General features: G+C 49.0%; 1 protein-coding gene across 1 annotated transcript; it reads left to right on the forward strand.

Annotated features, from left to right (window-relative positions):
- The first annotated feature begins 1262 nt into the window (after window positions 1-1262).
- LOC147118899 (uncharacterized) lies at window positions 1263-3293 on the forward strand. The gene has a single exon (XM_085984660.1). It carries the CDS (start codon window positions 2051-2053, stop codon window positions 2996-2998), a length of 948 nt encoding a protein of 315 aa, XP_085840786.1. The 5' UTR covers window positions 1263-2050; the 3' UTR covers window positions 2999-3293.
- The last annotated feature ends 13550 nt before the right edge of the window (window positions 3294-16843 follow it).

Raw genomic sequence — 16843 nt, forward strand, 5'->3', positions numbered from 1 at the left:
GGTCAGGGAGCGTCTGTAAATGGAGGAGAAATGGTGACTGGTCAGGGAGCGTCTGTAAATGAAGGCGAGATGACGACTGGTCAGGGAGCGTCTGTAAATGGAAGAGAAATCGTGACTGGTCAGGGTGCGTCTGTAAATGGAGGAGAAATGGTGACTGGTCAAGGAGTGTCTAAATGGAGGAGAAATGGTGACTGGTCAGGGAGCGTCTGTAAATGGAGGAGAAATGACGACTGGTCACGGAGTGTCTGTAAATGGAAGAGAAATGGTGACTGCTCAGGGAGCGTCTGTAAATTGAGGAGGAATGGTGACTGCTCAGGGAGCGTCTGTAAATGGAGCAGGAATGGTGACTGGTCAGGGAGCGTCTGTAAATGGACGAGAAATGACGACTGGTCAGGGAGCATCTGTAAATGGAAGAGAAATGGTGACTGGTCAGGTAGCGTCTGTAAATGGAGGAGGAATGGTGAATAGTCAGGGAGCATCTGTAAATGGAGGAGAAATGGTGACTGGTCAGGGAGCGTCTGTAAATGAAGGAGAAATGGAGACTGGTCAGGGAGCGTGTGTAAAACCAGGGGCCACAGCCTCAGGATAAAGGGTAGGCCATTCAAGATTGAGATGAGAAGAAATTTCTTCACACAGAGGGTGGTGAATCTTTGGAATTTACTCCAGATGGCTGTGGAGGCTCAGTCATTGGGTATATTCAAAACAGAAGTCGATAGATTCCTGACTAGTAAAGGCATCAAGGGATGTGGCGATAGGGCCGGTGAATGGAATTGAGGCAGAAGATCTGCCATGATCTCATTGAATGGCGGAGCAGGCTCGAAGGGCCGAATGGCCAACTCCTGCTCCTATTTCTTATGTTCTTATGTTCCAAAATGGAGAAAAATCCAAGCCTGTGATAAATCAGGATTTCAAACAGCGAGGATGAGGCGATGAGAGAGTGTGTGGGACGAGGGTTTTATAGCTTAGGAGGGGCAAGAGAGGAAGGAATGTTCCAGGGAAATGAGTACTGTCTGTTCAGAATTTCTACCCTGTCCGTAACTCGATGTAAAGTTATGAGGACAGGTTGCACAGACTGGGCTTGTATTCCCTTGAATATAGAAGATTAAGGAGTGATCTGATTGAGCTGTTTAAGATGATTAAAGGAGTTGACAGGGTAGATAGAGAGAAACGGTTTCCTCTGATGGGAGAGTCCACAACAAGGGGACACAACCTTCCAATTAGAGCTCGGCCATTCGGGTGATTTTCAGGAAGCACATCTTCACACAAAGGCTATTGGAAATCTGGAACTCTCTCCCCCAAAAAGCTGTCGAGGCTGAGGGTCAATTGAAAATGTCAAAACTGAGTGTACTAGATTTTTGTTAAGCAAGAGTACTAAAGGTTACAGAACCAAGGCGGGTAAATGGAGTTAAGATACAGACCAGCTATGATCTAACAGAATTCTGGAACAGGCTTGAGGGGCTGAATGGCCTACTCCTGTTCCTATCTACAGTGATGACATTTGTAAACTCCTTTTACAGGGTGTTAGAAGGGGAGGATATGCAGACAGGAAACTCAAACCAAACATCACATCAAGATCTGACAGAGTCACTCCATTCATCGGGACCTGAATATCATCGGCCTTTGAGTGTGGAAGGAGAAATGTTTGTCTGTTCTGTGTGTGGGAAAAGATTTCAAACATCAGTGTGACTGGAAAAGTACCGAGACACACACACCTGAGTGAGAGTGTTCCTGTGCACTGACTGTGGAAAGAGCTTTAACCAGTTACACAACCTGAAAAAACATTGCACCATTCACAGCGGGGAGAAACTGTACACGTGTTCTGTGTGTGGACGAGGCTTCAACTGATCGTTCAACCTGGAGAGACACAAGGATACCCACACCATGGAAAAACCGTGGAAATGTGGGGACTGTGGGAAGGGATTCAGTTCCCCGTCCAAGCTGGAATCCCATCGGCGCACTCACACTGGGGAGAGACCGTTCATCTGCTCCGTGTGTGAGAAGGGATTCACTCAGTTATCCCACCTCACTGATCTTCAACTTGTTCACACTGATGAGACCTTTTAAATGTTCTGACTGTGAGAAGAGATTTAAAAGCAAAAGGAAACTGATACAACATCAACGCACTCACACCAGGGATTGGCTGTTCACCTGCTCCATGTGTGGGAAGGGATTCCCTCTTTCATCCCTCCTGGTGAGACACCAGCGAGTTCACACTGGGGAGAGGCCATTCACCTGCTCCGTGTGTAGGAGGGGATTCACTCAGTCATCCCACCTGCTGAAACACCAACTTGTTCACTCTGATAAGAGACCTTTTAAATGTTCTAAATGTGAGCTGAGCTTTAAAAGCACAAGTGGTCTGCTGTGTCACCAACGGACTCACACCGGGGAGAGGCCGTTCACCTGCTCCGAGTGTGGGAAGGGATTCACTAATTCATCCTACCTGCTGATACACCAGCGAGTTCACACTGATGAGAGACCTTATCGATGCCCGGACTGCGGGAAGTGCTTTAAAAGTTCCAGGGAACTGACATGCCATCAACGTGTTCACACTGATGAGAGGCCGTTCAGGTGCTCTCACTGTGGGACTGGGTTCAGGCAGTTATTTAACCTCACTGTACATCAGCGTACTCACACTGGAGAGAGACCGTTCACCTGCTTCATGTGTGGGAAGGGATTCACTCAGTCATCCCACCTCACTGATCATCAACTTGTTCACACTGACGAGAGACCTTTTAAATGTTCTGACTGTGAGAAAAGATTTAAAAGCAAAAGGAAACTGATACAACATGAACGCACTCACACTAGGGATTGGCTATTCACCTGCTCCATGTGCGGGAAGGGATTCCCTCTGTCATCCCACCTGGTGAGACACCAGCGAGTTCACACTGGGAAGAGGCCATTCACCTCCATGTGTGGGAAGGGATTCACTCAGTCATCCAACCTGCTGAGACACCAGCGAGTTCACACTGGGGAGAGGCTGTTCACCTGCTCTGAGTGAGGGAAGGGATTCATTCGGTCATCCAACCTGCTGAGACACCAGCGAGCTTACAAGTGACTGCAGGGGTTGGATTCTGCTGTTGTTGCTGCTGTTAATCACATCCAGGACTGAAACATGTTCATTCTGACAGTTGGGGTTTGTTTCTGCTGATGTTACTAACCCCTATAACTGGGCTGGAGTATAATATTCTAGATATATGTCAAATAAATCAGTTTGTTTTAAACACATTGCTGTAGATTTTTGCCTTTCCCACCTGTGTGTTTAGCATCATCTGGCTGGAGCTCAGAAAGGACAATCTGGGGGAGGATCGTACGGCGGGAACAGAACTTCAGCCTGGACACAGTCCTTCAGGGCCACACTGAGAGGGGCAAACGGCACTTTGGTCTTTCTCGTCTCTCTTCACTGACAGCAAAGTCCCCGTGTGGATTAATTTTGAGGCGTGTGAGAAATATGTCCCAGCCGCTCTCTTCCATGGTTCAGAGCTCCTAGGCACGGAACAGAAGGCTCCTTTACAACTGTGTTTAGAGTCGGGAAGAACAACGGTAAATGCTGGAAACGTGCTGTCAAATCAGAGATTGGTGTCAAACTGCGATTTGTTCCTGACTGAAAGTGAAACGGCAGGTTTAACTTTCCAGTCTAAAAATGACTGGTAATTATTCTATGTAGATTTAACGTGTTTGTGGGACAGTCCTCAGTCTACCATTTTAAGGCAGGCGTTAACCCATTTAAAATAAACCCATTTAAAATAAGTTGGTGAAAGTCTGCATTAAAATAGCAGAGGGAGGAGCTCACAGGAGCCTGTTAACTGCTGGTACAATTATACAACAGACATTTGATCTCCAGATAAAGAAGGACCTGCAGCGTGTTTCCAGGAATTCCCTGTTTTATTGATGTGTGTGTGTTAGACACCAGGATAACTAAAAATACATGACCCGGAACATCCACGGGGGTGCGATCCCGACAGTTACTCTGGGATCACTCCCGCTGGGAAACTCCACCACTGACCCTGCTGAAGGTTGTAGGCTCAGGGAGTGGGGCCTCCAGGAGTGGACGGTGAGAAAGCTGGGTTTCAGTATCCTGACAAATAAATGCTGAGGAACCAGAGGAATCCTTACTGAGGAACCGTCTGGGGATTTACCGGCCAGCGTAGGTCTCGGGGTGAATGATGCCTGACTCCCCGAACTGTCTTACATTAAAGCCACAACAGAAAGGTCCAGTTTTCTCCTGGAGTTTGAGAGAAATCAGGTTTGAAAATGATGTAGAGTTTCAGCCAATGAGGGAGCTCCGGGCTGAGCCCCGCCCACTGGGTGCCGCAAGCCCCGCCCCTCACACACTCCGATTGGTTGGAGGACCCGCCGCCCGCTCGGTCCTCCAGCCCCGCCCCGCTTTTCCTATTGGTCCGGAGCACCCGTCAATCACCGGGGCAGTCTGAGCTGAGCATGCGCGGCCCTTGGCAGCAGCCGCTGACACATCAGGTGAGAGAGCTCAGGGAGCGGGTTCATGAACCCCGGGGGGACGCGGGCCGCTCACACCTGGAGCTCAGGGAGCGGGTTCATGAACCCCGGGGGGACGCGAACCGCTCACACCTGGAGCTCAGGGAGCGGGTTCATGAACCCCGGGGGGACGCGGGCCGCTCACACCTGGAGCTCAGGGGGCGGGTTCATGAACCCCGGGAGGACGCGGGCCACTCACACCCCGAGCTCAGGGAGCGGGTTCATGAACCCCGGGGGGACGCGGGACGCTCACACCCCGAGCTCAGGGAGTGGGTTCATGAACCCCGGGGGAGGCTGCGAGATTCTCAGCAGCTCAGCTCTGCTCGGTGCTGTGTGAACGGGCTGCTCACGGGGAACACCAGTGCGGAGGGCCCAATGCAGAAGGCACAGGGTGGAAGACCCAGAGGAGTGTCCTAGGCGGGAGGCCCAGCATGGAGGACCCTGGGCAGGGGGCCTAGGGCGGAGCGGCTGGTCACCAGAAGTGGAGTCGGGAGATGCTGTGGGTGAGCATGCTGCACGGTTTCTAAAGTTGAAGAACGGTCTCCGGCCCCAATGAGTTCCAGCGGCCCCGCCTGTGCTCCATCTGGTGGCAGGCAGTGACTAGTGGGGTACCGCAGCGAAGATTCACCAGACTGATACCTGGGATGGCAGGAATGAATACTGAGGAGAGATTGGGTTGATTGGGCTTATACTCGCTGGAGTTTAGAAGAATGAGAGGGGAGCTCATTGAAACATATAAAATTCTAACAGGACTAGACAGACTAGATGCAGGAAGGATGTTCCCGATGGCCGGGGAGTCCAGAACCAGGGGTCACAGTCTAAAGATAAGGGGTAAGCCATTTTGGACAGAGATGAGGAATTTCTTCACCCAGAGAGTGGTGAACCTGTGGAATTCTCTACCACAGAAGGCAGTGGAGGCCAATTCATTAAATATATCCAAGAAGGAGTTAGATATATTTCTTAAGGCTAAAGGGATCAAGGGATATGGGGAGAAGGCAGGGACAGGGTACTGAATTTGCATGATCAGCCATGATCTCCTTGAATGGCGGAGCAGGCTCGAGGGGCCGAATGGCCTACACGTGCTTCTATCTTCTATGTTTCTATGTTAATCCTAACCAATAACCATGAGCCCCAACCACTAACTCCAATCTTAAACAATAACCACTACCCACAACAACTAAACCTAATCCTGACCAATAACCACTAGCTCAAACCACTAACCCCAATCCTAACCAATAACCACTAGCCCCAACCACTAACCCCAATCCTAACCAATAATCACGAGCCCCAACCACTAACCCCAATCGTAACCAATCACCACTAGCCCCAACCACTAACCCCAATCCTGACCAATATCCACTGGCCCCAACCACTAACCCCAATCCTGACCAATAACCACTAACTTCAATCCAAACCAATAACCACCAGACCTAACCACTACCCCTAACCCTAACCAATAACCACGAGCCCCAACCACTAACCCCAACCTTAACCAATAACCACGAGCACCAACCACTAACCCCAATCCTAACCAATAACCACTGACCCCAACCACTAACCCCAATCCAAAGCAATAACCACTGGCCCCAACCACTAACTCCAATCCTAACCAATAACCACTGACACCAACCACTAACCCCAATCCTAACCAATAACCACTGGCCCCAACCACGAACACCAATCCTAACAAATAACAACTAGCCCCAACCACTAACCCCAATCCTAACCAATAACCACTTGCCCCAACCACGAACCTCAATCCTAACCAATAACTACTAGCCCCAACCACTAACCCCAATCCTAACCAATAAGCACTAGCCCCAACCACTAACCCCAATCCTAACCAATAAGCACGAGCACCAACCACTAACCCCAATCCTAACCAATAACCACGAGCCCCAACCACTAACCCCAATCCTAACCAATAACCACGAGCCCCAACCAGTAACCCCAATCCTAACCAACCACTAACCCCAATCCTAACCAATAACCACTAGCCCCAACCACTAACCCCAATCCTAACCAATAACCACTAGCCTCAACCACTAACCCCAATCCTAACCAATAAGCACTAGCCCCAACCAATAACCCCAATCCTAACCAATAACCACTAGCCCCAACCACTAACCCCAATCCTAACCAATAACCACTAGCCCCAACCACTAACCCCAATCCTAACCAATAACCACGAGCCCCAACCACTAACCCCAATCCTAACCAATAACCACTAGCCCCAACCACTAACCTCAATCCTAACCAATAACCACTAACCCCAATCCTAACCAATAACCACTAGCCTCAACCACGAGCCCCAATCCTAACCAATAACCACTAGCCCCAACCACTAACCCCAATCCTAACCAGTAACCACTAACCCCAACCACTAACCCCAATCCTAACCAATAACTACAAGCCCCAACCACTAACCCCAATCCTAACCAATAACCACTGGCCCCAACCACTAACCCCAATACTAACCAATAACCACTGGCCTCAAACACTAACCCCAATCCTAACCAATAACCACTAGCCCCAACCACTAACCCCAATACTAACGAATAACCACTAGCCCTAACCACTAACCCCAATCCTAACCAATAACCACGAGCCCCAACCACTAACCCCAATCCTAACCAATAACCACAAGCCCCAACGACTAACCCCAATCCTAACCAATAACCACTGGCCCCAACCACTAACCCCAATCCTAACCAATAACCACTAGACCCAACCACTAACCCCAATCCTAACCAATAACCACTAACCCCAATCCTAACCAATAAACACAAACCCCAACCACCAACCCCAATCCTAACCAATAACCACTGGCCCCAACCACTAACCCAAATCCTAACCAATAACCACAAGCCCCAACCACTAACCCCAATCTTAACCAATAACCACTGGCCCCAACCACTAACCCCAATACTAACCAATAACCATGAGCCCCAACCAATATCCCCAATCCTAACCAATAACCACTGGCCCCAACCACTAACCCCAATCCTAACCAATAACTACGAGCCTCAACCACGAACCCCAATGCTAACCAATAACCACGAGCCCCAACCACTAACCCCATTCATAACCAATAACCACAAGCCCCAACCACTAACCCCAATCCTAACCAATAACCACGAGCCCCAACCACTAACCCCAATCCTAACCAATAACCACTAGCCCCAACCACTAACCCCAATCCTAACCAATAACCACGAGCCCCAACCACTAACCCCAATCCTAACCAATAACCACGAGCCCCAACCACTAACCCCAATCCTAACCAATAACCACTAGCCTCAACCACTAACCCTAATCCTAACCAATAACCACGAGCCCCAACCACGAACCCCAAACCTAACCAATAACCACTGGCCCCAACCACTAACCCCAATCCTAACCAATAACCACGAGCCCCAACCACTAACCCCAATATTAACCAATAAACATGAGTCCCAACCACTAACCCCAATCCTAACCAATAACCACTAACCCCAACCACTAACCCCAATCCTGACCAATAACCACCAGACCTAACCACTACCCCTAAACAATAACCACCAGACATAACCACTAACCCCAATCCAAATCAATAACCACGAGCCCCAACCACTACCCCCAATCCTAACCAATAACCACGAGCCCCAACCACTAACCCCAATCCGAACCAATAACCACTGACCCCAACCACTAACCCCAATCCTAACCAATAGCCACTAGCCCCAACCACTAACCCTAATCCTAACCAATAACCACTAGCCCCAACCACTAACACCAGTCCGAACTAAAAAGCACTCGCCCCAACCACTAACCCCAATCCTAACCAATAACCACTAGCCCCAACCCTAACCAATAACCACTGGCCCCAACCACTAACCCCAATCCTAAGCAATAACCACTGACCCCGCCCACTAACCCCAATCCTAACCAATAACCACGAGCCCCAACCACTAACCCCAATCCTAACCAATAACCACTAGCCCCAACCACTAACCCCAATCCTAACCAATAACCACGAGCCCCAACCACTAACCCCAATCCTAACCAATAACCACGAGCCCCAACCACTAACCCCAATCCTAACCAATAACCACTAACCCAATCCTAACCAATAACCACTAGCCCCAACCACTAACCCCAATCCTAACCAATAACCACGAGCCCCAACCACTAACCCCAATCCTAACCAATAACCACTAACCCCAATCCTAACCAATAACCACTAGCCCCAACCACTAACCCCAATCCTAACCAATAACCACGAGCCCCAACCACTAACCCCAATCCTAACCAATAACCACTGACCCCGCCCACTAACCCCAATCCTAACCAATAACCACGAGCCCCAACCACTAACCCCAATCCTAACCAATAACCACGAGCCCCAACCACTAACCCCAATCCTAACCAATAACCTCTAACCCCAATCCTAACCAATAACCACAAGCCCCAACCACTAACCCCAATCCTAACCAATAACCACTAGCCCCAACCACTAACCCCACTCCTAACCAATAACCACTCACCCCAACCACTAACCCCAATCCTAACCAATAACCACGAGCCTCAACCACTAACCCCAATACTAACCAATAACCATGAGCCCCAACCACTAACCCCAATCCTAACCAATAACCATGAGCCCCAACCACGAACCCCAATCCTAACAAATAACCACTGGCCCCAACCACTAACTCCAATCCTAACCAATAACCATGAGCCCCAACCACTAACTCGAATCCTAACCCATAACCACTAACCCCAATCACTAACCCCAATCCTAACCAATAACCACTAACCCCAATCACTAACCCCAATCCTAACCAATAAGCACTAGCACCAACCACTACCCCCAATCCTAACCAATAACCACTAGCCCCAACCACTAAACCCAATCCTAACCAATAACCACTAGCCCCAACCACTACCCCAATCCTAACCAATAACCACGAGCCCCAACCACTAACCCCAATCCAAACCAATAACCACTGGCCCCAACCACTTACCCCAATGCTAACCAATAACCACTGACCCCAACCACTAACCCCAACGCTAACCAATAACTACTAGCCCCAACCACTAACCCCAATCCTAACCAATAACTACTAGCCCCAACCACTAACCCCAATCCTAACCAATAACCACTAGCCCCAACCACTAAACCCAATCCTAACCAATAACCACTAGCCCCAACCACTACCCCAATCCTAACCAATAACCACGAGCCCCAACCACTAACCCCAATCCTAACCAATAACCACTGGCCCCAACCACTAACCCCAATCCTAACCAATAACTACTAGCCCCAACCACTAACCCCAATCCGAACCAATAACCACTAGCCCCAACCACTAAACCCAATCCTAACCAATAACCACTAGCCCCAACCACTACCCCAACGCTAACCAATAACTACTAGCCCCAACCACTAACCCCAATCCTAACCAATAACTACTAGCCCCAACCACTAACCCCAATCCTAACCAATAACCACTAGCACCAACCACTAACTCCAATCCTAACCAATAACCACTGGCCCCAACCACTAACCCCAATCCTAACCAATAACCACTGGCCCCAACCACTAACCCCAATCCTAACCAATAACCACTAGCCCCAACCACTAACCCCAATCCTAACCAATAACCACTAGCACCAACCACTAACTCCAATCCTAACCAATAACCACTAGCCCCAACCACTAACCCCAATCCGAACCAATAACCACGTGCCCCAACCACTAACCCCAATCCGAACCAATAACCACTAGCCCCCAACCACTAACCCCAATCCTAACCAATAACCACGAGCCCCAACCACTAACCCCAATCCTAACCAATAACCACTAGCCCCAATCCTAACCAATAACCACTAGCCCCAACCACTAACCCCAATCCTAACCAATAACCACGAGCCCCAACCACTAACCTCAATCCTAACCAATAACCACTAACCCCAATCCTAACCAATAACCACTAGCCCCAACCACTAACCCCAATCCTAACCAATAACTAACCCCAACCACTAATCCCAATCCTAACCAATAACCACTAGCCTCAACCACTAACCCCAATCCTAACCAATAACCACTAGCCCCAACCACTAACCCCAATCCTAACCAATAACCACGAGCCCCAACCACTAACCCCAATCCTAACCAATAACCACTAGCCCCAATCCTAACCAATAACCACTAGCCCAACCACTAACCCCAATCCTAACCAATAACCACTAGCCCCAACCACTAACTCCAATCCTAACCAATAACCACTTACCCAACCACTAACCCCAATCCTAACCAATAACCACTAGCCCCAACCACTAACCACAATCCTAACCAATAACCACCGGCCCCAACCACTAACCCCAATCCTAACCAATAACCACGAGCCCCAACCACTAACCCCAATCCTAACCAATAACCACAAGCCCCAACCACTTACTCCAATCCTAACCAATAATCACGAGCCCCAACCACTAACCCCAATCCTAACCAATAACCACTGGCCCCAACCACTAACCCCAATCCTAACCAATAAACACTGGCCCCAACCACTAACCCCAATCCTAACCAATAACCACTAGCCCCAACCACTAACCCCAATATTAACCAATAAGCATGAGCCCCAACCACTAAACCCAATCCTAACCAATAACCACGAACCCCAATTCTAACCAGTAGCCACCAGACATAACCACTAACCCCAATCCAAATCAATAACCATTAGCCCCAACCACTACCCCAATCCTAACCAATTGCCACGAGCCCCAATCACTAACCCCAACCTTAACCAATAACCACGAGCACCAACCACTAACCCCAATCCTAACCAATAACCACTAACCCCAATCCTAACCAATAACCACTGGCCCCAACCACTAACCCCAATCCTAACCAATAACCACTAACCCCAATCCTAACCAATAACCACTAGCCCCAACCACTAACCCCAATCCTAACCAATAACCACTGGCCCCAACCACTAACACCAATCCTAACCAATAACCACTGGCCCCAACCACTAACCCCAATCCTAACCAATAACCACTAACCCCAACCACTAACCCCAATCCTAACCAATAACCACTAGCCTCAACCACTAACCCCAATCCTAACCAATAACCACTCGCCCCAACCACTACCCCCAATCCTAACCAATAACTACAAGCCCCAACCACTAACCCCAATCCTAACCAATAACCACTAGCCCCAACCACTAACCCCAATCCTAACCAATAACCACTAACCCCAATCTTAACCAATAACCACGAGCCCCAACCACTAACCCCAATCCTAAACAATAACCACTAGCCTCAACCACTAACCCCAATCCTAACCAATAACCACTAACCCCAATCCTAACCAATAACCACTACCCCCAATCCTAACCAATAACCACGAACCCCAACCACTAATCCCAATCCTAACCAATAACCACTAGCCCCAACCACTAACCCCAATCCTAACCAATAACTACTAACCCCAACCACTAACCCCAATCCTTACCAATAACCACTGGCCCCAACCACTAACCCCAATCCTTACCAATAACCACTGGCCCCAACCACTAACCCCAACCCTAACCAATAACCACTGACCCCGCCCACTAACCCCAATCCTAACCAATAACCACAGGCCCCAACCACTAACCCCAATCCTAACCAATAACCACTAGCCCCAACCACTAACCCCAATCCTAACCAATAACCACTAGCCCCAACCACTAACCCCAATCCTAACCAATAACCACGTGCCCCAACCACTAACCCCAATCCTAACCAATAACCACGAGCCCCAACCACTAACCCCAATCCTAACCAATAACCACGTGCCCCAACCACTAACCCCAATCCTAACCAATAACCACTAGCCCCAACCACTAACCCCAATCCTAACCAATAACTACTAACCCCAACCACTAACCCCAATTCTAACCAATAACCACTAGCCTCAACCACTAACCCCAATCCTAACCAATAACCACTGGCCCCAACCACTAACCCCAATCCTAACCAATAACCACTAGCCCCAACCACTAACCCCAATCCTAACCAATAACCACTAACCCCAACCACTAACCCCAATCCTAACCAATAACCACTTACCCAACCACTAACCCCAATCCTAACCAATAACCACTAGCCCCAACCACTAACCCCAATCCTAACCAATAACCACAAGCCCAAACCACTAACCCCAATCCTAACCAATAACCACGAGCCCCAACCACTTACTCCAATCCTAACCAATAACCATGAGCCCCAACCACTAACCCCAATCCTAACCAATAACCACTGGCCCCAACCACTAACCCCAATCCTAACCAATAACCACTGGCCCCAACCACTAACCCCAATCCTAACCAATAACCACTAGCCCCAACCACTAACCCCAATCCTAACCAATAACCACTAGCCCCAACCACTAACCCCAATATTAACCAATAACCATGAGACCCAACCACTAACCCCAATCATAACCAATAACCACTAACCCCAATTCTAACCAATAGCCACCAGACATAACCACTAACCCCAATCCAAATCAATAACCATTAGCCCCAACCACTACCCCAATCCTAACCAATTGCCACGAGCCCCAATCACTGACCCCAACCTTAACCAATAACCACGAGCACCAACCACTAACCCCAATCCTAACCAATAACCACTAACCCCAATCCTAACCAATAACCACTGGCCCCAACCACTAACCCCAATCCTAACCAATAACCACTGACCCCAACCACTAACCCCAATCCTAACCAATTACCACTGGCCCCAACCACTAACCCCAATCCTAACCAATAACCACCGGCCCCAACCACTAACCCCAATCCTAACCAATAACCACAAGCCCCAACCACTAACCCCAATCCTAACCAATAACCACTAGCCCCAACCACTAACCCCACTCCTAACCAATAACCACTCACCCCAACCACTAACCCCAATCCTAACCAATAACCACGAGCCTCAACCACTAACCCCAATACTAACCAATAACCATGAGCCCCAACCACTAACCCCAATCCTAACCAATAACCATGAGCCCCAACCACGAACCCCAATCCTAACAAATAACCACTGGCCCCAACCACTAACTCCAATCCTAACCAATAACCATGAGCCCCAACCACTAACTCGAATCCTAACCCATAACCACTAACCCCAATCACTAACCCCAATCCTAACCAATAACCACTAACCCCAATCACTAACCCCAATCCTAACCAATAAGCACTAGCACCAACCACTACCCCCAATCCTAACCAATAACCACTAGCCCCAACCACTAAACCCAATCCTAACCAATAACCACTAGCCCCAACCACTACCCCAATCCTAACCAATAACCACGAGCCCCAACCACTAACCCCAATCCAAACCAATAACCACTGGCCCCAACCACTTACCCCAATGCTAACCAATAACCACTGACCCCAACCACTAACCCCAACGCTAACCAATAACTACTAGCCCCAACCACTAACCCCAATCCTAACCAATAACTACTAGCCCCAACCACTAACCCCAATCCTAACCAATAACCACTAGCCCCAACCACTAAACCCAATCCTAACCAATAACCACTAGCCCCAACCACTACCCCAATCCTAACCAATAACCACGAGCCCCAACCACTAACCCCAATCCTAACCAATAACCACTGGCCCCAACCACTAACCCCAATCCTAACCAATAACTACTAGCCCCAACCACTAACCCCAATCCGAACCAATAACCACTAGCCCCAACCACTAAACCCAATCCTAACCAATAACCACTAGCCCCAACCACTACCCCAACGCTAACCAATAACTACTAGCCCCAACCACTAACCCCAATCCTAACCAATAACTACTAGCCCCAACCACTAACCCCAATCCTAACCAATAACCACTAGCACCAACCACTAACTCCAATCCTAACCAATAACCACTGGCCCCAACCACTAACCCCAATCCTAACCAATAACCACTGGCCCCAACCACTAACCCCAATCCTAACCAATAACCACTAGCCCCAACCACTAACCCCAATCCTAACCAATAACCACTAGCACCAACCACTAACTCCAATCCTAACCAATAACCACTAGCCCCAACCACTAACCCCAATCCGAACCAATAACCACGTGCCCCAACCACTAACCCCAATCCGAACCAATAACCACTAGCCCCCAACCACTAACCCCAATCCTAACCAATAACCACGAGCCCCAACCACTAACCCCAATCCTAACCAATAACCACTAGCCCCAATCCTAACCAATAACCACTAGCCCCAACCACTAACCCCAATCCTAACCAATAACCACGAGCCCCAACCACTAACCTCAATCCTAACCAATAACCACTAACCCCAATCCTAACCAATAACCACTAGCCCCAACCACTAACCCCAATCCTAACCAATAACTAACCCCAACCACTAATCCCAATCCTAACCAATAACCACTAGCCTCAACCACTAACCCCAATCCTAACCAATAACCACTAGCCCCAACCACTAACCCCAATCCTAACCAATAACCACGAGCCCCAACCACTAACCCCAATCCTAACCAATAACCACTAGCCCCAATCCTAACCAATAACCACTAGCCCAACCACTAACCCCAATCCTAACCAATAACCACTAGCCCCAACCACTAACTCCAATCCTAACCAATAACCACTTACCCAACCACTAACCCCAATCCTAACCAATAACCACTAGCCCCAACCACTAACCACAATCCTAACCAATAACCACCGGCCCCAACCACTAACCCCAATCCTAACCAATAACCACGAGCCCCAACCACTAACCCCAATCCTAACCAATAACCACAAGCCCCAACCACTTACTCCAATCCTAACCAATAACCACGAGCCCCAACCACTAACCCCAATCCTAACCAATAACCACTGGCCCCAACCACTAACCCCAATCCTAACCAATAAACACTGGCCCCAACCACTAACCCCAATCCTAACCAATAACCACTAGCCCCAACCACTAACCCCAATATTAACCAATAAGCATGAGCCCCAACCACTAAACCCAATCCTAACCAATAACCACGAACCCCAATTCTAACCAGTAGCCACCAGACATAACCACTAACCCCAATCCAAATCAATAACCATTAGCCCCAACCACTACCCCAATCCTAACCAATTGCCACGAGCCCCAATCACTAACCCCAACCTTAACCAATAACCACGAGCACCAACCACTAACCCCAATCCTAACCAATAACCACTAACCCCAATCCTAACCAATAACCACTGGCCCCAACCACTAACCCCAATCCTAACCAATAACCACTAACCCCAATCCTAACCAATAACCACTAGCCCCAACCACTAACCCCAATCCTAACCAATAACCACTGGCCCCAACCACTAACACCAATCCTAACCAATAACCACTGGCCCCAACCACTAACCCCAATCCTAACCAATAACCACTAACCCCAACCACTAACCCCAATCCTAACCAATAACCACTAGCCTCAACCACTAACCCCAATCCTAACCAATAACCACTCGCCCCAACCACTACCCCCAATCCTAACCAATAACTACAAGCCCCAACCACTAACCCCAATCCTAACCAATAACCACTAGCCCCAATCCTAACCAATAACCACTAACCCCAATCTTAACCAATAACCACGAGCCCCAACCACTAACCCCAATCCTAAACAATAACCACTAGCCTCAACCACTAACCCCAATCCTAACCAATAACCACTAACCCCAATCCTAACCAATAACCACTACCCCCAATCCTAACCAATAACCACGAACCCCAACCACTAATCCCAATCCTAACCAATAACCACTAGCCCCAACCACTAACCCCAATCCTAACCAATAACTACTAACCCCAACCACTAACCCCAATCCTTACCAATAACCACTGGCCCCAACCACTAACCCCAATCCTTACCAATAACCACTGGCCCCAACCACTAACCCCAACCCTAACCAATAACCACTGACCCCGCCCACTAACCCCAATCCTAACCAATAACCACAGGCCCCAACCACTAACCCCAATCCTAACCAATAACCACTAGCCCCAACCACTAACCCCAATCCTAACCAATAACCACTAGCCCCAACCACTAACCCCAATCCTAACCAATAACCACGTGCCCCAACCACTAACCCCAATCCTAACCAATAACCACGAGCCCCAACCACTAACCCCAATCCTAACCAATAACCACGTGCCCCAACCACTAACCCCAATCCTAACCAATAACCACTAGCCCCAACCACTAACCCCAATCCTAACCAATAACTACTAACCCCAACCACTAACCCCAATTCTAACCAATAACCACTAGCCTCAA

The sequence above is a fragment of the Somniosus microcephalus genome, chromosome 4 (genome assembly GCF_052327205.1).
Source record: "Somniosus microcephalus isolate GS21.2 chromosome 4, FLI_Smic_1.0, whole genome shotgun sequence".
Lineage (NCBI taxonomy): Eukaryota > Metazoa > Chordata > Chondrichthyes > Squaliformes > Somniosidae > Somniosus > Somniosus microcephalus.

Coding starts and splice junctions, on each gene's coding strand:
- LOC147118899 (XM_085984660.1), top strand. CDS start 2,051: ATGAGACCTTTTAAATGTTCTGACTGTGAGAAGAGATTTAAAAGCAAA.